Below are 27,385 nucleotides of genomic sequence, written 5' to 3'. Positions count from 1 at the left end.
TTTTCTAAATCAATTATATTACCCCGTTTATTGTGGCTAACATTCTGTTAAATTTCATATAAAAATGTAATATAATAGAAATATAAATTCTTTTAACAGAATATTATGCAGTTTCTTTCTTTCCGTGGAAGTAATTACTCGAGTTTAATTATTCGCTATCCGGTAATACGTTCCCACGAGAGACTCTATATTTCTCCCTTGGAAAAGGTTAATAGCAACCGTTTAACCGTTTCACTGCTCGAAAATGGTGAATTTGATATTTTATTCGTCGACGAGGGAGGGGGAAAAAGGAAGAAAAAAAGAAAAGAATGTTAGACGGTCGCGCGATGATCGCCGCTGTGACGTTTCATTGAGAAAGGAAAGGCGCGGTTGCGATGAAACAAGAGCGGGGAAAAACGGAGGAAAAAAGGGCAGGGGTGGCCGACACCGCGCGTAATAAGCAAACAACGGCGTGGCTGGATAGCAGCCGCAGCCGAGCTAATTAAGTTTCGCTCTTTCGCGTATTATTTCTCATCCCCCCGGCGGCGTCGCGACGCCAACGTGTGTCGGAACACTGGCCCGACTCCGCCGCCGCCTTGGCCCCGTGCAACAAGTGCGATACGCGTGCAAATTTGCTCGTTTTTCCCCTATTTTCCCTTCCCTCCCCCTCCTCCTGTACCCGGTCCGCGGATCCAAAGTATCGCGTATCGCGCAACCAACCAATTTTCTTCCCTCAAACACATACGATTCCTCGTATTCGTAATTTTAGGCGAAGGACGCCGCTCCGGCCGCGGAGAAGATTTGCGGGTCCGACGGGGTAACCTACGCCAACGAATGCGCGATGAAAGTGGCCTCTTGCGCTTCTCGAGCGCTGATCACTGTCAACTACGTGGGCGACTGCGGTAAGTTGATCGAAAAAGGAAAGGGAGAAAGGGAATAAAGATGAGAGAAAGGTGAACGAGTAACGGAACGCTTTCTTTCCAGAGCTTTGCGCGAGGGTTGAGTGCGATCACGGGGCTCACTGCATGGCCGGCGTGTGCGTGTGCCCCGACGAGTGTCCCGAGAGCAGCGGGGAGCCAGTGTGCGGCAGCGATGCCAAAACTTACCCGTCGGAGTGCGAGTTGCAGAAGGCGGCCTGCGGGAGGGATCCCAAATTGCCAGTGTTGCACGTGATATTCTACGGCGATTGCAGTGAACGATTCGCGGTCGCGGCGCTCAGTAAGATCCCCCTTTCTTCTCTTCTTCTTTTTCTTTTCCATTTTCAATCACGCGAGACCAAGTAAAGATTTCGAACTCCGTGTCGTATTAATGTCGCCCGTTATCGAGCTCGTCCGTAACGTTAACCGCTCTCTGCTAACAAACTCTCTAACGAAACTAACTATCTAACGACATCTTGCGTCTAACAGCTTTAACTACTTTAACCATCCCTTAACCGCTTCTACTAATAGCCACGATGTCGACGCCTGCGGTCGTTCGATTGGCCACTACCGCGGTCGACGTGACCAGCACCCAGGTACGCGAAGCTTGCAAGAACATTAACTGCGACTTCGAGGCGACCTGCGAGCTCGGCCCGGACGATTATCCAAGGTGCAGCTGCAAGTTCGACTGCGCCTCGATATCCCAGGAAAATATGCGCCCTGTTTGCGGCAGCGATCTCAGGACCTATTCGTCCCTCTGCGCCATGAAAATGGAAGCTTGCCAGAGGCAACAAGAGCTAAGACCCAGACCCCTAGATCTTTGCCAAGGTTCGCAGAAACTTGAACAGCTTCGATCGATTCGCCGTATTGTAATTCGCCTTTATATCTTCGATGTATCCCCAATCCCCATCTATTTCCCTCTTCGTAGAGAAAATTTTCGTTATTTCGTTTCCGTGGTTTTTATCATATTAAAGTTACATTTAACTTTGGATTAACTTTGGATTAACTTTGGGATGGGACGATTGAGAAAATATGGTAAAATTTTACCGTGTGTTCGTACACAGGTATGGAAGTGAAACCTTGCAATGGCGATCCCCCGTTGGTGGACGCGGATGGAAAGGAGTACGATTGCGGTAACGGTCCAGAACGACGAGATTGCCCCAGCAACAGTTACTGCCATCAGACCACGCGATTGGCACGATGCTGTAGAAAAGGTGAGAGGAAAATTCTTACAATACCGCTGTTCGGGACCTAATCTTCAAAAAGTATCTTATACGATTGATAAAATCTTTCGATTTATCATAAGATATTATTTTAAGTAGATATATGTGTACAGAGTAAGATAAACGCGAGTCACGAATGGAACATTACCCAATTATCTAGCCCAAGGAACCCAAGTCGTCAAGTGCTCGGATTCCTGGCATGGTTGCTGTCCGGATGGCAAGACAGCAGCGCGAGGACCCAATGGCGCAGGTTGCCCGAGTTTGTGCAATTGCAACAGGTTAGGCAGTGTTTCTGACACCTGCAATCCAGAGACCGGACAGTGCGAGTGCAAACCGGGCGTAGGCGGCCTGAAATGCGATAGATGCATGCCCGGTTACTGGGGTTTGCCTAAAATCAGCGAGGGCCATCAAGGATGCATACGTAAGCACGTTTGAAATTCCACTCGATGAATTAACGGATTATTACTCAATATTGAAGAGTGAAATAGAATGATCTATTCGAAATAAATTTTTTCGCTCGATCGCTTCAGCATGCGGCTGCTCTCTTTTCGGCTCCGTCAGAGAGGATTGCGAGCAAATGACTGGTCGTTGCGTCTGCAAACCGGATATCCAGGGTCAAAAATGTACCATTTGTACCGATCACAACAAGATATTAACCCTTACCGGTTGCTACTCAGGTATTTTATTAAACCCAATTCTTTTATTAATCGAAAAAAGAAAAAAAAAAAAGAAATCTCTTTTTCCTTTCTAAAGACCCTTTGAGGGTTCGAGGATATATACGTATCCTCCTCCCGTTCCATCTGCCAAAATCACCTCGTATAAATCACGATAACGCGGGGTCCAATAATTCGGATCGATCGGTTTAATGGGTTCGTTCAATGTGCTTGCAGCCGACACGATACCGCCGATACCGACGTCTTGCAACGAGCTGGAATGCTATTCTGGCGGCCAATGTTCGGAGATCGGTGGCCCGCACTGCGTTTGTCCGTCGTCTTGTCCATCGGACATACCGTCCGTGCCGGTTTGCGGTAGTGACGGACAGACATACGACAACGAGTGCGAGCTCAGGCTGTACGCTTGTCGCCACCAGGCGGACGTGGTCACGCAGGCCTTTGGCCACTGCAGAGGTGGGTTCACTGAACGTACGCCGTACAGGCCGCCTTATATTCTGCATTACTAAACCTCGTGCAATGGCCGAGAATATAATCGGATTCAACTGTCGAAACACGGATTCGATCGTTTCGTCTATGAATATTTCCTTGCTCCGCTCGTCGACGTAGCGTGGAATAAGTAAGGAGGATTCTTTTTCTCTTCTTTCGAAATTGTTCTCGAATTTTTTTTTTTTTTTTTTTGTAGATCTGTCGCGTTGTACAAATTGTAATAACAGTAAGGATAAATGTCTGTTTGCGATAATTAGATGACGAGCGAATATACATATTTATATATATATATATATATATATATATAATATTTAAGAAGTTAGACGATAAATAAGGAAGAGCGGGTTTAAATATACGTCGTAACGATTTCGAGGGTTCGCAGAAATTTTAGAATAGCTTAATTAGGGACAAGCGTATTATAAGTAGAAACTGGAGCTTCAAGTAGGAGAACTAGGAGAACTAACATCTAACCTTTGTGTATCCATTACGTGATAATAAACTTATCAACTTTCTACTAACATGTATACATATATGTTTATAATCCCTTTACACCCGAAACGTTTGCTTTCTTCGCTTGCTTTCTTTTCGCTAATTTTTTGTTACGTGATTAATCCTTCGCCTTCGACAATCGTGTCAACTTTTCAAAGAAGAACGAGAAGGAAGAGAAAAAAAAAAAAAATAAAAGAAGCATTTATTCATAGCAGATTAAGGAGCGATAAGAAGAAAGCAAAGCAAAGCGAGTTTAAATTTCACTCTTCCAACCGTGGTGGAGTGGAATTATATTTGAAATGGTGGAGCTGGCTCGGACGAAATCACGGAATTGAAAGGTACGAAAGATCGAGGCTTGATACAGAATCCGCGCAATTCCTCTTTATCCCAGGAGCACGGTATCCCCGTCCGTAGGTAAATTGTAAGAAAGTTGGTGACGTTAACTCGTGAAACTAAGCGCCAAAGGTGGATTTAACTAAATCACCGTCGAGTTCGAAGCGAGCTCTCCTCCCTGTCTTAAGCGGTCCCTGTGTGAGATATGCCCGTGCCTGCAACTTAGCATCGTAAGGGACGTAAAGGAACTGTAACGAAACGTCTCGAACCGGCCGTTAAGCGCAGTTCCGCCATCAAAATAAATTAGTCCGCGAGAGATCTAAAGCTTCCCCCCCCCCTCTCTCTCTCGAAGGAACTTGGAACGAATGCAGTATCGACTGCTTTTTGATACCGTTGTCCGCCATAAATTCACCGTAGAAGGATTTCGCTTCGGGTGTCGCGCTTCCCCCGATAAATCTGCCCTGGCAAGGATTCTCTTTGCATCCCTCTAGCCACGAATTCCGCCAACTTCACGTGGACCAAGTAATTGGGAAGAAAGTTCCGGACTTCGGCTTCTTAAATCTTGGATTAGCTCGAAACTTTATTTTACTTTTGTATCCTTTCCTTTCTTTCTTTCTTTTCTAGAGAAACGTCTTTAAAAAGTTCACGCACATTTACAACAAACGAGCCAACTAAAAATAGTAAATACGACTCTTATAACTTGTACATCTTCTTCCAAGTTCATTTCGTTTTTTTAACTTTTAAAATAAACCCTGTCCTCGTTTTTCTTTCTTCTTTTTTCAAATAGAACGAGCCATGTACGCAATTTCAAAACCGATAAATCAATCGAAATCGACGCGAGAAGCTTCTTTTTTTTTCTTCTGCTCCTAAAAGCAAAACCATCGAACGGTAAAAAGTGTATAGCGGAATTCGAAATCGTCTCGAAGTTGGCGACTCAAAGATGAATTCTCGGGACGAGGCAACGAAAGGCTGCAACGAGGAGAAGGTGGAAAAAACCGTCGTCCCCAGCTGTCGTTCCTCCGTGGACTATTCCACGTTTCCACACTGACAAACTTCGCGAAACGTCGGAATCTATTAAAGAATCCCCTCCCCGTAGCCTCCCCGTAACCTCTCGCCCCTTATTTTCGATTGCTCAGCCCTCCTCCCCCTCGTAGTCGTCCTCCTCGGTCCTCCTCTTCGCTGAAAGTCAATCTCTTAAAAAGTTCTTCTTTCCCAGGACTCCTCCTCTCCTACGGGGAGAGTCAAACATAAATCAGATTACTTCGTGCACGCGAACCAATCCCCCCTCTCCCTTCCTATCTCCTCCTCTTCGTGCTTCTTCCTCCGTTTCATGGGCGACGAGGCAACGCGCCTTCTAACCCCCTCCTCGAGAAGAGGGAGGAAGCGCAGGTATTCCGCGAATGGGGGATGAAACCGCGCGTGGTCGACGTCGATTTGGTAAATATCGTATTTCTTCGAGGAGAGAGAGAGAGAGAGAGAGAGAGAGAGAGAGAGAGAGAAGAGGATAGACGAGACGAAAGAAGAATGGATATTTCGTTGAACGTTCCGTGAGGGTGATCGAGGAGGATCGCCACGAGAGAGGGAAAAAAAGGGGAGGGCGAGACGATTAATCGTCTCGTTTGTGGAGGATGGAGAAGGTGAATTGGTACGTCATGATTATTTTTGTCTGTGGAGGTGGTGAGCGAGGGTGAGTCGATATTATCCGCGATTTATTTCCTTTATCGATTGGAGAAGCGACAAGTTAAGTTAAGTTGTCAATTATATTATTAAGAATAAGAGAGAAAATATTTTTACGCCGAGGCAATCTCCTCCTCGTCTTCGATATTCAATTACGCGTAGCGAGGTCGTTCACCTTTGAACTCATCGTCGATGCTTATTTTTCGTCGATCAACATCGAGTCGTGGTGGATTCGATAAAAAAGAAAGAAAGGAAAAAAAAATGGGGGAACGAGGAATAAAAACTAGACCGGTGACTCGACGACGTCGTTCGACGCATCCTCCTCTCCGCTTCCACTTCCCCTATACCTTATTCGAACTTCCAACTTCATCAAAATTCCACGCTTCGAACGGATAAATACGAGGCTAATCCCACTCCCAGTTCTTCGCTGCTACTCTTTGTAAAATAAACGGGAAGGGAATGAAATAATGGAACAGGGAAATGTCGATAAAGCCTCCCTCGAAAAGGTCCGATGAAAAGGTTCCGAGACCGTTGGAAACCGGATCGGGAAAGAAATTCTCACCGAGTTCGTAAACGTCAACTCGCATTCCCCGTCAGATTCTCTTCCCCGCCAATCGTCCAACTCTTAAATTGACTAAATCCATCCCCCTCTCGCTCATTCTCAACCCCCTCCTCGATCCTTTCCCCCCTCGTATCCCTCGAGTGGAATATATTTTTATCGGGGACCAAAGGAGAGAGTGAGAGAGAGAGAGAGAGGAAAAGTTTGTCTCGCAGTCGATAAAGGAGTTGATTTTATCGAGAGGAATACGAGGGGGTGTATAGGGCGGCGCGTAGAAAAGAAGGGGGAGGGGGAAAAAAAGTGGAATGGAAAATGCACACAATGGAATAACAGGAAGCAACGATGCGATTGGAAAGTAATTAAAATCCTATCGAATCTTCGATTCCTTCGTTTGTAGGGATTTGTCATCGTCGATGAAATTAGCTTTCCGATTTTCATCATTTTCACAAGATTCGCAATTTTCGCTACTTTTTGTCCGAAATTTGATACCGGCCTCCTGTTGTGCGATTCGCATCGGTGTGCGATTTGATCGGCTCGACGCTTCGATAGGATTCGAAATTTATTACGGAATTTAGCGGTCGAGAGGGGTGTGTCGTGTCGTCGGAGCATGGTAATTAATTGGGTCGAAATGTAGCGAGGACAGTTGTTGTGGTTTTTAATTAATCTGCAGTTATTGATTCGGAAGAGTATCCGAATTTAGGATGGAAGTTTAAATTGCTATATGGCGCGTTTCACCCCTTTAATCAACGATATGTCCGATATGTTGCGTTGTTGGCAAAAATATTCGACGAATAAAGAAAAAAATTCGGGAAAGCGAGAAAATTTGATTACGTCTCATGGAAATGTATACATAAGCGTTACGTTACGATTTTTCGCGAAATTACGTATTGCATCCTCCGACAGCAACAGAGAAATTGTGGAAATTTTCAGACGATCCAATGGTGAACACGGACTTCCCCGTTAAAAGGTACACGGCGGTGCAGTACACCCAACCGGCGGCCGCCATTTCACCTTTATCGAAATCTACCAGGCATCTGTTGGTGCCGGAACCGGATCCACGCTATTTTTACACTCACAGGGCCCATCAAGAAACCATCACGATCGACAGGGATAATTTAAAGCACGGTAAAACTCGAGACCATTTCCATTTTATTCGCCCATTTTCCCCTATTGACATCGATATAATTTAAATTTATGATCGTAAAAAATAATTTGTAACGTAGAGTCAATGGCCGAGAGAGTCGAGTATCGACGAATTTCCATATCGCTTTTATTTACTATTATTATTATTATTGTTATTATCCGTCAAACATCAATGTTTCGTTCTAACCTTTTGCGTAACACGTAACACGGCTTCGTAATTTCGTCGTTGCGAAATAATGCTTTCACCGTGACGCAATTAACAGTTCGAAATAGGATCCGATAAATGCTACCGAATTTATATACGTTCCCGTTACACGCTGTACACGCGCTGTACTCTCGTCTGCCTACGTGTGTACGTGCGTACGACTCTAAATCCTCTTGGCGGTTAACTCCGGATCCGCTCGACATCGGTAATCGGATCGATATCGAACGACGTTCGTATCGAGGAATATTTTTTTTTTTTTTCCTTTTCTTTTTTCCTCTCTCCTCGAGAGAAGCAGCGGCAATCCGTGGACATCGATTCATCGGATAATTCTATTTTCCAGGAGTGGCAGCCGCGTACAGACCTACCCCGGCAACGATCCGCGTGGTCACCGCTTTGCTGGGAGACTTGTGTACCGACGACAAGGATTGCACCATTCCCAACAGCGAATGCTCGAACGGGGGCTGCATTTGCTCCGAGGGATACGCGGAGACCAGCGACAGACAGGAATGTTTCGGTAAATTCTTCCATTTTTTTTTCTTCTTCTTCTTATTCATTACACACATCTCAATTCCTACTCTCTCTATGAAACGTGGCTCGATTCTCTCACTCTCTTTCTCTCTTAACGAGAAGTAACGAAACGAGAGAAGTAGCAATTTTCTTCGAACAAAAAACCGTTCTTCCGTATCAAGTTTCGAAAAACGAGAACAAAGTGTCGTTGAAACGGGAGAAGAAAGAGAAGGAAAAAGGAGGGTTTTTCTTCTTCTTCTTCTTCTTCTTCTTCTTCTTCTTCTTCTTCTTCTCTCGAGCGAAAACGACTCTCCTTTTCTTGCGCCCGTTTCTTTCAAACCAAGAAAAGAATCTAATTGACCCTATTTCCAGCTAATTACGTGCCCGTTACACCGACCGAGGAATTCCGTGCCTGCCTGTCGTATCCGTGTCACGCGACATCGACCTGCATCGATCTTCCGAGCGCAACGTTCGTTTGCATCTGTCGTCCAAATTACACCGGCCGATTCTGCGAGGAGATGAACAAAAGGGATTACGAGGTTGCGTCGTTCGACGGTAAGAGCTACGTCAGGATGAACAGATTGAAGGCTTACCACAAGTTCAGCGTCGAGGTCGAGTTCAAGACGTACGCCGACAACGGGATTATACTTTACAACCAGCAGAAGAGCGACGGCACCGGGGATTTCGTCTCGTTAGCTATCGTCGACGGGTACCGTACTTGTTATCTTGCGAATTAATACAACTGGTTAACCAATACGATTAATTTCAATCTCAAAACGTTGATGTCCTATCTCGAGGATGAAAAATTTTCCTATCTCTTTCCATAGACACGTGCAGTTCAGATACAATTTGGGAAACGGCCCCGTGGTTCTAACTTCCCCCGAAAGGGTCACCATGAAGACGTTCCACAGCGTGGCGGCGAAGCGATACCACAAGGACGGTGTTTTGATTTTCAACGACGGGGAGGACGTGGTCGGGCAGAGTCAAGGAATGTTGAAATCGTTGGATCTGAATCAAGACACGTTCGTCGGGAATATGCCCACCAATTACTCCAAGTAAGGGATGGATCTTGAGGAAGGATCGAAGTTCGAAGATTTTCAATATTTTTTTTCTTAAAATCCTGGTTTGCGACAGGGTTTACGACAATATCGGCACCAACCACGGTTTCCTCGGTTGCATAAGGAAATTGAAGATCAATCGAATCCACGTGGATCTTCACGTGGGCCGCGACAAGGAGATCTTGGAGACGTATCGGGTGAAGGAGTGCGGGGAGAACGCGTGCGCCAATCTTCCTTGCCAGAACGGTGCCACTTGCCAGCCGATCTTCGAGGAGGATCTGTGCAACGGCCACGAGTGCAGGAGAATGCAGAAACGGGGGAAGGGGAAGAACAAGAACGGAGTGAACATCGTGAGGTGCAAGGGGACCCATTGCACCCTGGTCGATCGCGAACGTAGATCGAAGAAGAACGCGAGGAAACGTTGCGCCACGTCCAAGTGCGATTACGATTACGACGCCGATTACGAGAACGGTTACGAGCACGGGAATTACGCGGTTGAGAAATACGAGCCGCCCAATTACAGATGCATCTGCCCGCCTCAATTCACCGGTAGGAATTGCGAGGAGTCGTTGGACCCTTGCATAGGAGAGCCTTGTCAGCACGGGGCCACTTGCGACATCCTACCCCAGGGTGGTTACGTTTGCAAGTGCCCGCCCGGGAGGACCGGCGAGCATTGCGAAATACGTGAGTGAAATCATTCTGGTTGAATTATTATTATTACTATTATTATTATTATTATTATTAATTTTCGTCACTTTTTTTATTTTTATATATCTCCTCGTTATGGACGATCGTAAATCGGTTGATCGGATGGTGAACAGTGGACGCGGAGTTGACGGAACTGTTGATACCGGAAATGTCTGGGGACGGTTTCCTCGAGCTACCATGTTTGGAGGGCGTGGCGAAAGCGTTCTCTATCGAATTATGGTTCCTCACGCACGCCAGCGACGGTTTGCTACTTTACAATGGCCAGTTGAACAACGGGCGGGGTGATTTCATTAGTCTAAACTTGGTCCAAGCGAAGCTCGAGTTCAGATTCAATCTTGGAAGTGGTATCGCCAATATTACTTCCCCGGACCCGGTTACCCTCGACACGTGGCATTGTGTTCGAATCAGCAGGCTGGGCAGGGAGGGTGTTCTCCAATTGGATGATGGAACGGTCGCAAGAGGTTTATCGGGAAGTCCATTAACGGAGCTGAACTTGGAAATGCCTCTTTACGTCGGCGGTCTTAAGTGAGTCGAATTAAACGAATCTCGTTTTCTTTTCTTTTTTTTTTTTTTTTTTGAAATTTGAAGAAAGTATATATATATATATATTTTTCTTTTTTTTTTATAAATTATAGACATTGGCGAGAGATTCATCGATTGGCTGGCGCAAGAACCGGATTGGTAGGGGCGATACAAAGATTGATGGTTAATGGAAAAACTTATCAGAATCTAGCTGTCAATGTTACTCAGCATAACACGGAAATCTACGACGGCCTACCGTGTCCCAGCAACGAAAATCCTTGCCACAACGGCGGAGTGTGTCTACCTCTGTTGAACAGTTATCTGTGCAAATGTGCTAGCGGTTACAACGGCCTTCACTGCGAATTTTGTGAGTCACGCCACGACACTTTTCTCGATTTTTCTCATCGTTGAAAAGTCATCGTAAAAGTAGCGTATTTTTCTTTTTTTTTTTTTCTTTTAATTCCAATTTTTCCACGCAGTCATGGGCTACGACGTATCCACGGAATTATCGGAGAGGCCGGTCCGTTTCAAGGGTGACAATTTCTTGCAATTCAGACACCGAAACGGAAGAAGGTAAATCGAATCGATCGAAATTATTACGCAATTATTGTTCGATTATATTTTCATCAAGTTTTCTATCTCGCATAATATCTCTCCTATAAAAAGTCACGTCACACTTGCATCACACCTTGTTAAGGTATTATTCCGAGATTAGGAGCACCAAAGTTAGGCTGTTCGATTAAGATTAGTTTTTTAACGATGGTAGAATTAATTAGATCCTTTCTTCGATCAAATTATCACTAACCTTTTGATTGTGTAACACCGGCTAGTACTAACTCGACTAATACTACCCTCGGCGAGTACTTTGAGGAGTCCTACTCCGACTACGACTTGGAGGAGGATGTCGACTACGATTACGAGAGTTACGATTACACGGAGTAAGTTTCTACACGAAGAATTAGCTGTGATGTACTCGTTTGAGGGATATATATATATATATATGTATACCTTGTTCTATGTGCCTGTGTATCCGACCACTGTCTGCTATCCACCATATTTTTTCTCTTTCTCTTTTTCATTCGATGAAATAGAACGAATGCCGATACATCGCACCTTTTCCAACCTTGACTCGAAACTAGGCTTGACAGAGAGGGGTTGTGATACTTTTTATCCATTTTTCTTTCGTTTCTTTGAACACTGCTTGCTACGCACGTACATACGCGTTTTCTCCTCGCTCTTCGGCACACCGTAGCTCGATGTTCGCTCCGAGAACGTAACACCTGGAAACGGAAAGACTGAACGATCGAACGATATTTTAGGCGCAAGGGTCAACAGTCGAATAAATTCGAGCTGAGATTGAGAACCACGCACCCGGATGGTCTGATCGCCTGGATCGGAAGAGGAAAAGTGGAGCATCTGATCTTGTCGTTGCACGGGGGCCAAGTGTTTCTCACGTACAAAAGCAAAAACGAACAGATATCGTTGAGAAGCAGGGTTCGTATTTCTTTTCTCTTTTCTTTCTTTCTTTCTCTTTTCTTTTTTTTTTTTTGACGAAATGTGAAGATTTTCGATTCGATTCAGGAACGGGTGGACGATGGCGTGTTCCATCAAATCAGGGCGTCGAGAAGGCGAAGAACGTCGATGATACAGGTGGACGACTCCGCCCCTGTCAAGGTGTCGACAGAAATAACCTTGCTAACGACGAACGGCAAGCTTTTCGTGGGCGGGAAGCCAGGCCATCGCGGCATCAAAGGGTGCGTGTCGGACTTCGTTGTGGACAAACGTCGTCTTCAACTTGGCAGGCGGAAGATCGAGTACTGTCACGACAACGATGTATGATAACGAATCCCGGAAACGACGATTGTCAACGTGACGTCGCCTCTGGCCACGCTTGTCGAGTGGACGACCCTCTTGTCCTCGACGAGTTAACACCAAGCCTAAAAAGACGAGACAAAGACGGAGTGAGCGTTGGTGGTGTTCGTTTCTGGGTAAACGAGAGGGACGAGGATTGAACGATCGTGTAAGGAAGGAAGGAAGAAAGGAAGGAAGGAAGTGAATTTCCTTCGTGGAAAAGGCCCATCTTACCTATCTACGTGGATCCAATAACGTAGCGAGCTAATAATAATTATTTATTTTTCGTTTCGTTATTAGTTGTAGAAAGAGGAGATTATCCCGATTATTTCGTGTTAATCGACGAAGCTAGAGGAGAATTAAGAAGAACGACCAGAGAAGAAACGAAAGGATGTAAAGAGGAGTAAAGAAAAAAAAAAGAGGTTCTCATCTAAGGACAATAATATATTTTTAAGGTGGCGAGATTAAAAATATACATATATATATATATATATATATGTGTATATATATATATACATATATATATGTGTGTGTATGTAAAATTTAACGCGTATACGTATATAAGCGGGGTGGGGAAGAGAAGAATGCTTGTGGAACTCGGTTGACTCGGGCGACAGAAGAAGAACAGTGGGGTAAAGGGGTTAGTAGGTTTTCGGGCGTGAAAGGGACATGAAAAGTTATTCGTTTAGACGTTTTATTCTGTAAGTTGAAATATATCGAAGCACTTATAAATGTTTTACGATGCCAAGACTGATTAATGAAAGAAATAAAAAGAAGAAGAAGAAGAAGAAGAAGAAGAAGAAAAAAAAAAGAAGAAAGCGAGGACGAAATAGCGGGAGTTAAAGGAGAAAAGAAATATAGTTAAAAGAGAACAAAAAAAAACAAAGAAAAAAAAAAAAGAAAAAACAAAGCGATAAATCGGTGTTATGTTTGAGTGTTTCGGTAGAGAGATTTAAATGATCGTGCATTATCAGAATATAGAAGAATGTATTTTAAAGGACTTGTTGATTTACGCCAGTAGAGAAAAAAACGAGGAAAATAAATAAGAAAAAAAAAANAAAAAAAAAAAAAGAAAAAAAAAAACAAATGAAAAAAAACGAAGAAAAAGAAGAAGATGAACGAAATATAATATATATATATTCACATGTACACACACTTGCGTACACGGAAACACACGTAACACGCATTAAATTATACGAACGCCGTATAACGTTGTTTCTAGGCAGGCAAGGCTTTTTACAAATGCGCAAAAGAATAGATATATATATATATTATTATGATTACTATATATATATATATATATGATACTATTGCAACATTCCATTTAATGGACACCAATGCGACGAAAATTTTAGATAGATACTACCACGGAATGAATATGTGAATCATGATCAATGTCTCGTTAAATATTAAAGAATGAATCGAGCTCACCTCGCTCGAAGACACTCCATTTCCGTTTCGACAATCATTTCGACACACACACACGCACGTGAAAATAGTTTCTCCCCCTCCCCCCGAACAAGTTTCTAAAATGCTTAAAAATCGTGACCACGCGATAAGTTTCTTCTCGATGTTACACAGGGTCGACGAGAACCGCGCGATAAAACCGCGATCTAATCTAATAAATCGTCTATCATATCAACGATCGAATCTTCGAGTCGAGTTTCTTCGCGACGATTCGAACGTGAACGATCGATAATTATTTGAAATGATTCCAATCGATTCCAACGATTGATTAAAACCATGGAATTCGAACTCCTCGATAAAATATAGGAAGAATAATATATATGCGATAACGTGTGTGTGTGATCGAAGAACGATCGACGAGAAGGAGTGTCTGAATGAAAGCGTGACGTATGACTGGCCGATGATCGGGATCTGTCACACCACTACTTGTAAATATAATTAATATGCGCCGATACGTACGAGTTGATTATACACGTTTCGCTATCGCGCGTACGGAAGAAACGTTCGCGCGTGGCGTGCGTGAAGTCGGACCTAAATGAAAACAAATCTAACAAGGGCGACCTAAATATTAATAATAGTAAATAATGTCGTAACGATTCATCGAATCAGCCTTTTACGAAGAAGAATTTTCCTTCTTTCCCTTCCCCCTTCCTCCCTCCCTTTCTTTTCCTTCGTTTCTTTCTCTTCGTCGCTCGAACGAAAACCACGTCTATTTAACACTCAACGTGTTCTTCCCCTTCCCAGCCCGTTTAATTAACGATCTAACGACGTCGAACGACGTCGAACAAAGGAGCCTAAGTTTTTTTTCCTTTTTTTTGTTTAATCGTTAATGGCGACTGCCGATCTGTCGCGGAAAGAGACGCTATCGAAGATTCTTTCGCTCGTCTCGTCGAACGTTTCCAGCCTCTGTTTATCCATCGAATCGAATAATCGAAAGTTTTTATTTCATCAATGGGGAAACGAATTATTGAAATTACGAAAACGTCGAGGATGAGATATATATATATACATATATATATGTATATTCTAACTTTTAAGATTCTTTTTTTCTCTCTCTCTCTCTCTCTCTCTTTCTCTTTCTCTTCTTCTTTTTTCGAATGTAATTTTTAGAATTTAAGCGCGAGATATATAAAATACATATCTTTGAGACGTGGATAAGTTTATACGTTTATAATATTCGTCGCGTACGAATCTCGACGTTGATCGACGTTGTAAATAATGATAATGATAATGATAATGATAACGATAATGATAATAATAATAATAATAATAACAACAACAATAATAATAATAATAATAATAATAATAATCACCGTTTCTGTCTGGGAATGTTCGACGTTAAAAGTAATCGACGTAATTATCGACGTACGGTACTAACGTTCTAAAAGGAAAACGAGCGTTCGATCGACCAAACTTTTTTGCTTAATCATTTATCAAAGACTCGTTTTCGACACGGTTGCATAACGGATCGTTGGGTGATTTTAAACATATCTATTTTATTGTGTTCGTTCGTTCAAGAATATAAAGACGCTTATACAATTTTTATAAAACGAACCGCTTTTTTCCGAAATAATAATAATTATTATAAACGTCTCTGAAAGCAATCATATCATTTTCATATATGTCGATCTATTGCGCGGGAAAAAGAAAAAATTTGAAAATGAAAAGCGGTATTCGTTCTCGGTATTATAATTAATAAAGCCTTTGACTATCGGGCAAATTGTTCCTCGTTAACGAGAATTGAATTGATCGCGAGCAATATCGTCACATATCCCCCCTCTCATCCGCTATCCCCTCCCTCACCTCTCTCGAAAATGTGATTCTTTGTATTCTTCCAATGAATATCGCTGTTTAACATATCGAAACGAATTTGTGGCCAGTAACGTAATATCTCCTCGGAGAATGGAAAAGAAAAAGGAAAAAAAGAAATAAGAAGAAGAAGAAGAAGAAGAAGAAGAAGAAGAAGAAATATGTTTCATTGTAAAGAATAGGTTCAGCTTGTATTATACGATTTTTGCTCGTATCGAGAATGAAGAGAAATCTATTTCGATCGTCGACGTTGCTTTCACGAATATACTGCGTTTTTATATATACATATATTTAAAAAGAAAAAGAAGAAGAAGAAGAAAAAGAAGGAGAAGAAGAAGAAGAAAAAATTAGATTTGAAACTTATTATTATAATTATATTTCTATCGAATGTATTTCAATTTGTAAGAGTTAAGAAAAAAGAAATTCGTAGGTTTCGTTTATATATTATACGTATATGTAAGTTAATTATTAAATTTTCGACTATATTAAGTTTTTTGCTACATCGAAGAGGAAGGCGAAAAGAAGAGATTCTAAAATTTTTAAATCTTAATTTTATATTAAATATTCTCATTGTCGATCGCAATTGTTAAACCAGTTTCCTTTGCGGTTAATGTAAATTGTCTACCTGGAACCTGAATGTGTCCTGAACATTTATAAAATTTAAATATGTTATCGTAAAAAAAAAAAAAAAAAAAAAAAAAAAGAACTGGGATGTACAATGTGTAATCGACGAAACGGTACAAAAATAAAGATATCACACCTGAATCGCTTTGAAAAATCGTTAGTCGAAATTTGCGACACGACGCTTGCGTGTTTTTTTAAACGAAAGGGAATCGTTGCGCAAAGCAGAGTAGCGAGGAAAAATTTCAATCCATATGCCTGAGAATTTACTGCCAACCTATATAGATAGAGATCACAGGATCGATGTTTTTCCCTCTAAAGCTTCCCTTTATTCCCGAGAAAATTATGTCATTATTAAAATCTTAAAACAAAGCGAAAGAAATCCTCACGAGGATCGATAAGAGAGAATAAATTGATTTCTATCCCGATTGTACAATGCGTTCAAAACGTTGTTTGTTTCTCACGTGAAGAACACCCATCGCGACAGGGCGATCGTCTTAATTAGTTTTTTTTACTTTGATACCGTCTTTACTGCGACCATTCGCCGTTCGCTGATCTAAAGTATTTGTGAGCTATACTGTATAACAAAGAGTACGCGTTGTAAAGTGACTGTATATACAAATATAAATTATGCGATTATATTGAGCGTATAATCTTCTTCTTTCTTCGATCTATATATCCTTTTTGTTCTCATTAATCGATTATTTTTCTTTATATTTAATTCTTTAAACGATACGTTGCTAATCTCGTCCGAGTTACGCGTCGGCAACGTGTACGGTACAGACAAGGACGGTAGATATGAAGAGAAGGACAGAGATAGAATAAAAATACTGCTTTCAGCGCCATCTTCAGAGTGCCGCAAACGAAACTCACGAAGGAAGGACAGAAAATAATAAGAGAAGGATAGAGATAGGATAAGAACTGACCGTCAACGCCATCTCTGCAGTACTAGAGACAACTTTTCGAAGAATAAGTTTGAAGGAAACTAGAGAGATGGCGCTGACCGTCGATTCTCGTTTTATCCTATGCGCTTTAGCTTTGAAGTATCTTCGATTTTCGAGAGATGGCGCTCTCGATCAGTTCTTATTCTATCTCTATCCTTCTTCTATTATTTTCTGTCCTTTCTCCGTGAGTTTCATTTGCGGCACACTGAAGATGGCGCTGAAAACAGTATTTTTTAAATCTATCTGTCTTTCTCTTAATATTTGTTGTCCTTGTTCTATATTTGTTCCTGCGCAATAACGAATGAGGTGCGGGATGTTCAATTAGTCAAACGATAAGATATTTAATATAAATAATAGAATAAAAGAATATATAAAAGAATATATTGTATAAAAGAGTGTATCGATTAGAATTATTGTTTATTCTTATTATATTCTTTATACGTAATACACAAAAAATGAATTTGTTTAAATTTATAATTAATATTAAGGAATTAGAGATAGGAAAAGAGAAAGAAGAACGTACACGTAATATTAGTTATTTCTCAAATATTACATATATTGTTATCTCGTGTATTATCTATCGCGATTACAATCGAAAAAGATATATATATATATATATAATTACATTATTGTTGTGTAAAACAGAAGATTTTATTTAAACACGAAACTTACTTGTATCACATAACCGATATAATCGATTATTAACGTCGATGAGCACTCACAAACGTATAAACTTTCTTCCATTTTACTTCAATTATGATATAAATTATACGTGAAATCATCACAATCCATTCATTTTGTACACGTTCATATTCATAGTAGCGTTATTACAATATTCGAAAAAGTTATAAAAGCTGACCAAGTTTCTCATATTGTGTCTCATATCGTGCATTTGCGATAACGTAATCGACGTTGCCTGCAGTTCAACGAAATCGTTTCTGTTTCCTTTTATACTCGCCGATCTTACATTTCTGTATTTTCTCGCGGTGATCTTTAAACAAGGATCAGAACGACAAACTTTCAACCAGCGGCGCGACACCTGTGCAGCGCGCAGAAGCGATTCAGGGTCGAGTTTTCGCAATATTAACTGCGATATCTCCAATGGAAGTTCGGAAATAAAGTCAATTTTTAACTTCGTACGGTGGGAAGGCCGAATCGTTCGTAGAAACGATCTGAAGAGCTTCATGCTCGTAAGCCCAACGAATAAAAACTGTGAAACGTGCACTACTTCAGACGGAATATATGTCGCTACCATTGATACCATTCTAAGTGGTTTTGTTGTAGTTTAATGTAAATGCATTCATGTTAGAGATAAATATTATCGTATGTTTCTAATTATATATGCAAAAATAACACATCTATGAATTACAATATACACTAGAGTTCAGTTTTGTATTACCTCTTGAATATTAAATTACGTATTAATATTTATAATATATATATATATACTTCAAACATTCGTTACATAACTGAATATTATACATATATTATTACTTCCTCCTGTCTATATTATCGACGATATCTTATACTAATATTTATAAATAAATATTATATCATGACGATGCGTTATTAATTTTAATGAAAACGATAACGCAGTTATTTATAAAACGATCGTTCTCATTGAATTCCCTCTAAATCTTACGATGATTTTACAAATAAACACTATTCAAAGAGAGTTAAAACGGGGATGACATTTCTCGATTGAAATTTGTATCGAAATTACGCGTTATTAGGGAGAGAAGAAAATGGAATGGAAGGAAGAATCGACAAGGTTGGTTTAAAATTCGAGAATAAAAAAAAAAAAAAAGAAAAAAAGGAGAGAGAAAACTCGCGCAAAAAGTGAGGCAATGGTATGATTTGTTGGAACTCGGTTCGATTCGGTTACGATTGACTGGTTAACCGATATTTCCGCAATCGAGACAGGGTTTTCGTCAATCGCTCGTTCTGCCGCGTCAACATCTCGATCTTCTCGCGATTCGAGATCAATTGCTGCGTCATATCCGCAACAGGATCATCCTCCGGTTTTAAAACGGTCCCATCCTCGATCGTTCCAACGATCGAATCCCCGCTTGTGTCCTGGATCCTTTCGTCCCGTTTCTTCCCCGACAAAAGTGCGACCTCTTGCCGAAGTTTCTCCACTTTTCCCTCGTATTCTTGCTTTAACTAAAAAAGAGGAAAAAAAGAAAAAGAAAAAAGGAGAAATATTTAACGAGTAAAAGTTTCTATTTTATAGGATAGATTTACGACCAAGTTTATCACTTTATTTATAAAACTTGCTATTTTAATCAAGTAATTTCATTTTATTATTTTATTTTAACGAGTCGAGCGCGAATAAGTCATCAAGGTAATTAATTTATCATAATATTTATAAGATTTTAAAGTTCCTTTTTTCTTTTTCACTTTTTTTCAAGATTTCAAATTACAATTCGTTCTAATTCAAGAATTAGACACGAGGAGAAATTACATTATTTCTCGTGCGAGTATTCGTATATAGTTTTCAACGAAATCATTAGGAAATTATTTGAAAGATATATATTTTCAATGAGACGTGATAGGACGAAATTGGCAATTAACCGAGGTCGTAAATTCTACCCAACTAGTATAAGTTGATTTAAGCGAGCAGCAAATTAATTCACGGGAGTTTGGTCGTCTATGTAGACTTGTTCACGGTGTATAGCGAGCTGACAGCGGCTTAAACAGCGAGCAATTTCTATCGTCTGCTGTATCGTTAACGCATCGTGCATAGTGAGCCAGACAACGCTGTTAATTAATAAATCAAGCAAGCTGGTCGAACGAATAGCCGAAACTTGGATCAATCTTGGCCTGTATTAAGTATTCCGATAGAATCGAATCTATCGAGTTTTCCTCGAGGTGAACCTCTTCTTTTTCCACGCAATTGCGATACATAATTTTTATAATCATTAAATAGTGGAATTTTATCGTGGGAACCGATAAATAATTTATAACCGAATATATACATATTTCGGAACACGAAGCAGAGTTGGACGTCAACCGGTTGGAAAGGTAATTAAAAATTTCGATTAAAGTTACTTGGAGTAATTTACTTATCTTAATTTACTTACTTAAAATGCTCGAATAACGTATTATTCGTATAACCTCGATCGTTCGACAGTCCAATTATTCGCGATTATTATTATTATTATTACGTTTTTAACGATAAATTATCGAACTTATCTTCAACTATAACTAAATTTCACCCATCAAAGTTTACCTTTATTATATTTCTCTGTACATCCCACGTGCTTTTATCAAAATGTACGAATCTCGCGTAAAATGCAAAATCATAATCCGAGATTTGAGAATTTTGCCCGAAGAAAGGAATTTCGTATCGCATCGAATAAAATCAATAATTTCGTAGGACGGGAGCAAAGAAATCATCTCGCCAACTAACGATATCTCTAATTTTTTCCTTTCTTTCATCTTTTTCAGCCCGAACAACTCGATATATCTCGCCGCATTATCGCCCCACTTTTTCGATTCGATCGCGCGCCAGAAACGTAAAGAAAATATCGTAATCGAAACGTAATCGCACTTACACGGTCGTTCTCCTTCCTCGATTCGTCGAGAAGCGTTCGCGTGTTTCGTTCACTCTCGAGACACGCATCACGGATGTCGTCGATTTCCTTTCCAAGTCCGAACACGGTCTTCTCCAACTCGAATTTGCTCTCGGCCAGCGCAACCGCCTGACTTTGCAAAATCTTATTTTCGCCAGCTGCAATGAACGTTGTTCGAAAATAAGACTATTCCCGACCGTATCCCTCTCTCCCTTCCTTCGCCGCGTTCGCTTGTCAAATTTCGTTGGAAAATCCCCGTCGCGCGGATGAACGTCTCTCTCTCTCTCTCTCTCTCTCTCTCCCGCTTTTTCTTTCTTTCTCTCTCTCGGTGCACAACGCGCACACTTTCTCTCCCGCTTTTTCTTTCTTTCTTTCTTTCTTTCTTTTTCCTTTTTTTCTTATATATACTTACCGAGCATCGACATCTGTCTACGAATATCTTCTAGGGTTTCTTTCAACGTCTCGTTTTGTCGCTTCAACACGTCGTTCCCTCGTCTCTCCTCTTCGAGCTCTTCTCGAGCTGCGAAAATCAACGCCTCGATAAAAAGGGACGCCCTCCTGTTCTCACATCTTATTATTATTTTAATTATAATATATATATATAAAATATATAAAATATATATATTTTTTAAATATTATTATTATTTTAATTGGACACGGTCGAGTCGGTTGTGCACGACGTTCGATGAGAGAGGTAGAAGATTTAAATGCACGGATGATGATGAAACTTGTGCGTTCGTTGTGTCCGTGGAAATTTTTTGCGATCTCGTTTGATTTAAAAAATGTATCGAAAGTGATCAAACATGTGTATTAAATTTAAAAAATTGTAATTTACATCACAAGGGACACAATATCCAGGTGCCTGTTGTCCAGGTTTTATGACAATTATATCGCTAGCAAGTAACAATGCCCAGGATAAATTAATTATGCGACCATCGCGATAAGTCCACTGTAAAGTTAAACAAGGAGACAGTGGACTGCATAAATGTGGATAATTCTCTGGATTCCATTGGCAAGTATTTTTTGCCAGATCAGAAATCAGAAAAATACAATTATTTAAAAAAGAAATTTATTTAATGTGTAATAAAATTTGGATGTTTAATTACTTTGAGATACCTTCTAATTGGTCGAGGAGATCTCGTACTCTATAAGGAATTTCTTCATGTCGTAATTTATTATCAGATACGACTAAAATAAAATTTAACTAGACAACAAACATTTAAAAAATGTATCGAAAGAGATAGTGTGTGTGAGTTTGAAATTAAAATTAAAATCTCTTTACATGCTAATGAACGTCCTTTTATTTCTGGTACCAAAGAAGTACAAAAAGAGAGGCTAGTCTGCACACGAGTTGTGCTCGCGAGTTTATTACTCGCTTCCTACGATAATAACAGATGTTTGTAAGGAAAAAAGACGATTCAGATAAATTTATCACGCATCTTAAGTAAACACGCGTGGCTATCTCGATCCATTCATCTATTGCTATTCGCAGAACATTCATAAATAGTATTCTGGTTGGATGACAGAAAGATTTCTCGATCGAATCGATTGCAGCCCATCGATTTTCGAATTCTCACAGTTATTTGGAATTAAATCGATGAAACGATTCCCACAAATTTTACTGCGATTCCACGGTTCGAAACCGCATTGAATGACGCGATAAGAATAAGGTAAACGGAAGAATGGAAAAACTTTTGCTCGGAAAACTTAGAATTAGTGAGAAAATTACTATTGAAAGTATAAGCTTGGCCATTATTCTTTATGAAAGAATCAATTCTCGTTCGATATCCATTATTAATTTCATTAACTCGTAAACATTCCAAAAATTCCAACCATTGCATCAACTTTCACAGCTATTTGGAATTAAATCGATGGATCGATGGAGCGACTTTCGAAAATTCGAAACTTGTCGAAGAGGAGGCAAGAAAAGAAAAAAAGATAAGAAACGGAAGAATGGAGAAAAACTTAACTTGGAATTGATGAGAAAAATACCATTGAAAGTATAAGCAAGCTTGGCCATTCTTTATGAAAGAACCAATTCTCGTTCGATATTCATTATTAATTTCATTGACTCGTAAATATTCCAAAAACATCAACCATTACGTCAATTTTTACAGCTATTTCCAATTAAATCGGATGGAGCGAAACTTGTCGAAGAGGAGGCAAGAAAAGAAAAAGAGATAAGAAACGGATAAGGAATGGAGAAAAATTTAACTTGGAATTGGTGAGAAAATTATTATTAAAAGCTATAAGCTTTTTTTTTTATGAAAGAACCAATTCTCTTTCGATACCGAAAGTGCTAATTTCCTTAACTCGTAAACATTCGAAAAAGTCGTTAGCATCGAGTGTAAATCTGAATCTGCGTTGTGCAACGAGTACCTAATCAAGAAACCTGCCATTTTCCAGTAGATCTTTCAGCCCCGAGTTATCCGCCTGCAACTCTTCCGTTCGTTTTTCTCGCATCGTCAAATTGGCTCGCAGATCTCGAATCTTGTGCTCGTGATCTTGCCTGGCCGCCTGGATTCTCAAATTGCTCTCCCTGGCAATCCTGAGCGCCGTTTCGACGTCTGTCCCTATTCCCTTCGTCAGCCTGCTCATCACGGCCCATTGAGTCTTCTCGTAAATGTCGTTCCTGCATTCGTCTCTGGAACAATCGAGCGAGCACACCGTCTCCTATGTTTACTCCAAGTCTTTGTTTTATTAGTTTAGAACGCGAAATGCTTTTGCCCCCGTTTTTGCCGAGGCCAAGCTTAGTACCACTCCGGGAGACGTTGTAAGTAGATTATTTATCGCTATCCGGAGAAGAAATTTCTTGGTGTTTCAAGGCTCGCGTTTTAAGGCTCGAACACCGTGTGTTTTCCTCTCCCCTCTCTCTCTTTTTTTTTTATATCTTTCTTCAAGTAAATACGAAAATAGATGCTATTAAAAGTTAGCTCAAAATCACGGTTTTAAATTTTTCTTGGTCGGAGTAAAATACGTGCAGGTTTTTGTTAAAATTATATATTTTAATTGTGGGAGCACAGGAAACGCATATTTTTGTTCTTTTTGGACAAAGATTTATTCAACTGGAAGGAAAGGAAACGCGATACGAGAGGTAAAAATAATGTAAATGGTTTACGAGGCTGTTTTCAATTTTTTTTTTCAAGAATTTCAATAAATTTCGCTCACCTTTGAGTCGTGGAGACGGAAATTAATTTATTCTCGACGAAGACTTGCTCGATCGAATTTATCGCGTGAAGTATAGCTTCCCCGGCTAGCGTGCAACTCTCGCAATAATCCATGCAGCTGCCCGCCTGACAGCTCTGCGATACTTTACTGATTCTCAAGGAGCCTCCTTCCTCGTGCTTCGTGCTATTCTTCACCTGTTGACGTGCTGCTGCTATTTTTCGGAGGGAACTTCCTCCGATCGAATAGTACGGAAAAAGTGAGGGATAGTAAACAAATCTTAACGATCCTTTTCACCTTGTTTGCTCTCTCCGTAATCGTCGCCTACTTCTTTCCCTTCCCTTCCTCTGCGTCCATCGCAAAGAAACGCATGTACCGCGCTCTAAGTTTACCACAAGACTCGGTCCAATCCCGATTAAAATCGGGAAAAGTTTGAACCGCCGTAACTCCGGGAGTAATAATTTTCGAGCGATTAATAAAGGTTTGTCAGAGGCGGTGGACCTTCCCCTTCGAAACGCATTTTGATTTATCTCGATACGACTTTCGGTTGCCGAGATATCGTCGTGCAAAGAGAAAGGTAATTTTTCATCGTTTATTATCTCCCTCCTTGCGCCTTACTCGGGCCTCTCGCTCGCGCCCCGTCTCACTGACCTATCCTAAATTCCAGACGAGCGGCAGACGCGATTCTTGGAAACGGTACGCGCTTCGAAGAAAAAAAATTCGTAACTGCTGCCGTGGAAACTTTGAGTCTTTATATCTTGGCGATCGATCGAGATATCGGGATAAATCAAAAAGGGATTTCAATGGCGCGGTTTTCTCTACTTTTTCAGTAAGGATTTTTTTTTTTCAGTTTGGATAAAAATATTTGTAGTTTTCTTTCTCTCTTTTTTTTTTTTTTTTATAGGAAAAGGAATATATTAATCGTTCGTATTTAAAACTTTGTATCTTTTCGTTTCTTTTTCGATCGAGCGCGAGCTGTTTCGTTCGTATCACGGGCAAAGAGTTAAAAATAGGACTTTTATTTGCTCGATCGAATTTCCCCTGTTTTCTACGAAGAATCAACTTTATTTATTTGACTAACCATATGACGCGATATCGAATCAGGCATTGTTTTCATCCGATCCCAAACAAGTCGCAATAAGCTGGCTAACGAAATTTGTTTCGATCGACTGACGCAGCTCACTTCTTTGAAAAACTCATCCGCCAAGTGGAACTTGTCCATGAATTCCACGATCAACCGTAGAACGAAATGAATTCTGCAACGAATAAAAACAATCTTCCTCTCGAGATCAAGATAATTTTAACAATAAACAAGAGACGATTAATCGATTGATTGATCATCCTGCGATTCAACCTTATCCAAGAATCGACGCGACTCATTAGCCATCCTTTAATCTCCCGCGACTGCCAATTATCCAATGAGACGTACAAATTGAATGATATAACCGAACGATTTTCTCCACAAAAGAATACGTGAATCATCTTTGCCCGGGGTCAATTCCCCGACGATAAAACGCGGGCAATGGATCGTTCAACTGGAAATATTCTGGCGAAGCGACCAAGTGCATCGAGCCAACGAGTTTGCATTTCGTCCGTCCGAAAAGTATTTCGTTCCCTTTGACGATGCAACGGTCACGAAACATTTGCATGCCTAATTGAGTCGCGCGAGTCTACGTGGATGAAACTCTTCCACGATCTTTCGACCACGGACAAAAGAAACCATTTTTTTTCCCCCCTCTGTGTGCGACTCGAGTCGTTCGAATATCGAAGTGGTTTTCGAATTTATGCAGATGCGAAACGATACCGAACGAACGAAAAGAGAATATAAAACGAGGGAAGGGAGGGCAAAAAACGTGTTAAACAACCTGTCATAAGCCAACTCCAGAAGAAGAATATAGAATTCCCCCGCGGTTCCGTTGTGCTCCTTCACAATTTCCATAGCATTTATGTCCTTCGCGGTTTTCGTCGGGAATTTCCATGACAGATGTTCGATATCGCCTAGCCAGGAATATATCTCGTTCGAGACATGTACACACTCCCTGATATCCGCGATGATTGACGTGACCAGAAGCTTGTTCAGTTTCGGCATTATCCGAAAAATGTTGCGAGAGAAAATGATTAAACAAAGGTTAAGATCGTGGATCACTGTGAATATCGTTCTTTTCCACCTCGATTCGATCGATATCATCATCTCGTTCAGGGATCGATCGATCGTTTAACTCGTTAAACTGTTCGCTGTTGAGAATATTCAAAAACTATGAGTCGTTTTCGCGTAAATCGTTTCTTGTAGAAGAGAAGAATGCTCGTAACGATTGAACTTGCAGTCCAGAAATATTCGACAGGTAATTTTGCTCGAATCTAGACAAGATCCCGCAAAGTCTCGTGGCTGGTGTTGATAAAGCGATACTCTCCATTCTAGACGAACAAAATATGTAGTTATAGAAATTCGTGGATTGCGTAGTTCTTAGCTTGGTATCGATTTTTATTAAAATTAATCTTCGCAAAATGTTCAGAGATGATGATATTTTTCGAAGATTAATCTATGAAAATCGATACCAATTACCTCTCATCGTGAGGAGGTGACTATTCGTCGAGACCCATATGAAATAAGAAATGTAATAAAAATAATTTATTAAAAGTTGTGTTAATTTATAGTTAATTTATTTTACTAATTTATTTACATTACGTTACCAAGGAATGAATAAATAAATGAAATGATAGAAAAATAATAAGTGAAAAGTAAAACGAATAAAAAATATGTAAATATAATATATATTAACAATATTAAATATAGAATAAATTTTATAAGAGTAAATAATTGAGAATTATTTACCGATTCCATCAAAATCGACAAAGTGTTTGATAATTTAATAATTTTTAGATTTTTATTGTTTATTTTTGCAGTTAATAATTCATTACAATGTGAAATTATTAATAATTTACATATAATTTTAAGTATTAAAACTTATAGGTGTGTTAAAATAGTTTAGCTTTTACTTTTTCATAATATTTTTCTATAAAGAGGCTTATAATAATCAACTTATAATAGATTTTTATAAATTATTATTTAGTTGAATCTATTATATTTTTTATGATATTAATTTTTGACTCGTAACTGTATTAAAATATTTTAATTGTTATTTTACGCTATATGTGTTCATTTTCGATACATATTTGTTTTTTATCATTGTTCATTTGCGTTCAAGTGCGATTTAATGATAATTTTTTGCATCAAAAAACCAATAATCATGAAATACACGATATGCAAGAAGTTGGATAATTCCGTGAAAACATTCGCTACGATTGTCTTTATTCCACGCGTTCATTCCATACTTTGAACATAAAACTTTCAAAATTGCCTTCGTTATTACGATTTCTATTCTCATATTATTCTTATTATTATGCGCATAAAATTTCGACACGTTTACTCTACTTTCGTAAAAATTTATTTTCTGAAAACACGATATCATCTT

The 27,385-nt window shown here is 40.0% G+C and overlaps 2 protein-coding genes across 6 annotated transcripts in view; one reads left to right on the top strand and one right to left on the bottom strand.

The window, feature by feature from the left end:
* Positions 1-14,828, top strand: part of LOC122720948 (agrin-like) — a 233,693-nt gene extending 218,865 nt beyond the window's left edge. For 2 of the 5 annotated variants that reach the window (XM_043948082.1, XM_043948086.1), the window contains 17 exons: positions 749-881; positions 964-1,197; positions 1,428-1,724; positions 1,961-2,110; positions 2,280-2,540; positions 2,650-2,796; positions 3,010-3,246; positions 7,268-7,462; positions 8,026-8,199; positions 8,565-8,901; positions 9,020-9,247; positions 9,327-9,934; positions 10,072-10,483; positions 10,594-10,847; positions 10,960-11,053; positions 11,800-11,974; positions 12,062-14,828. In XM_043948082.1, coding sequence (XP_043804017.1) covers positions 749-881; positions 964-1,197; positions 1,428-1,724; positions 1,961-2,110; positions 2,280-2,540; positions 2,650-2,796; positions 3,010-3,246; positions 7,268-7,462; positions 8,026-8,199; positions 8,565-8,901; positions 9,020-9,247; positions 9,327-9,934; positions 10,072-10,483; positions 10,594-10,847; positions 10,960-11,053; positions 11,800-11,974; positions 12,062-12,319 — 4,194 coding nt within the window. In that variant the 3' untranslated portion in view covers positions 12,320-14,828. Of the gene's footprint in view, positions 1-748; positions 882-963; positions 1,198-1,427; positions 1,725-1,960; positions 2,111-2,279; positions 2,541-2,649; positions 2,797-3,009; positions 3,247-7,267; positions 7,463-8,025; positions 8,200-8,564; positions 8,902-9,019; positions 9,248-9,326; positions 9,935-10,071; positions 10,484-10,593; positions 10,848-10,959; positions 11,054-11,310; positions 11,501-11,799; positions 11,975-12,061 lie in introns of those variants that run through there. The other 3 variants (XM_043948084.1, XM_043948083.1, XM_043948085.1) reach the window with 3 other exon arrangements.
* Positions 14,829-19,053: 4,225 nt separating this feature from the next.
* LOC122721019 (myosin-11-like) lies at positions 19,054-26,001 on the bottom strand. The gene is made up of 6 exons (XM_043948199.1): positions 25,778-26,001; positions 23,916-24,143; positions 23,144-23,391; positions 21,160-21,267; positions 20,730-20,905; positions 19,054-19,335 (listed from the first exon to the last, which is right to left on the bottom strand). The coding sequence occupies exons 1-6, from the start codon at positions 25,999-26,001 to the stop codon at positions 19,054-19,056; spliced, it is 1,266 nt and encodes a 421-aa protein (XP_043804134.1).
* Positions 26,002-27,385: the final 1,384 nt, after the last annotated feature.

This window comes from Apis laboriosa, unplaced genomic scaffold, assembly GCF_014066325.1.
Source record: "Apis laboriosa isolate Shangri-la unplaced genomic scaffold, ASM1406632v1 scaffold13_cov153, whole genome shotgun sequence".
Lineage (NCBI taxonomy): Eukaryota > Metazoa > Arthropoda > Insecta > Hymenoptera > Apidae > Apis > Apis laboriosa.
This window is presented reverse-complemented; position numbering and strand designations above follow the sequence as displayed.

Coding starts and splice junctions, on each gene's coding strand:
- LOC122721019 (XM_043948199.1), bottom strand. CDS start 26,001: ATGCCGAAACTGAACAAGCTTCTGGTCACGTCAATCATCGCGGATATC. Junction 23,392..23,915: donor TCCGTCTCCACGACTCAAAG/GTGAGCGAAATT, acceptor CGATTGTTCCAG/AGACGAATGCAGGAACGACA. Junction 20,906..21,159: donor TAGACAGATGTCGATGCTCG/GTAAGTATATAT, acceptor CGTTCATTGCAG/CTGGCGAAAATAAGATTTTG.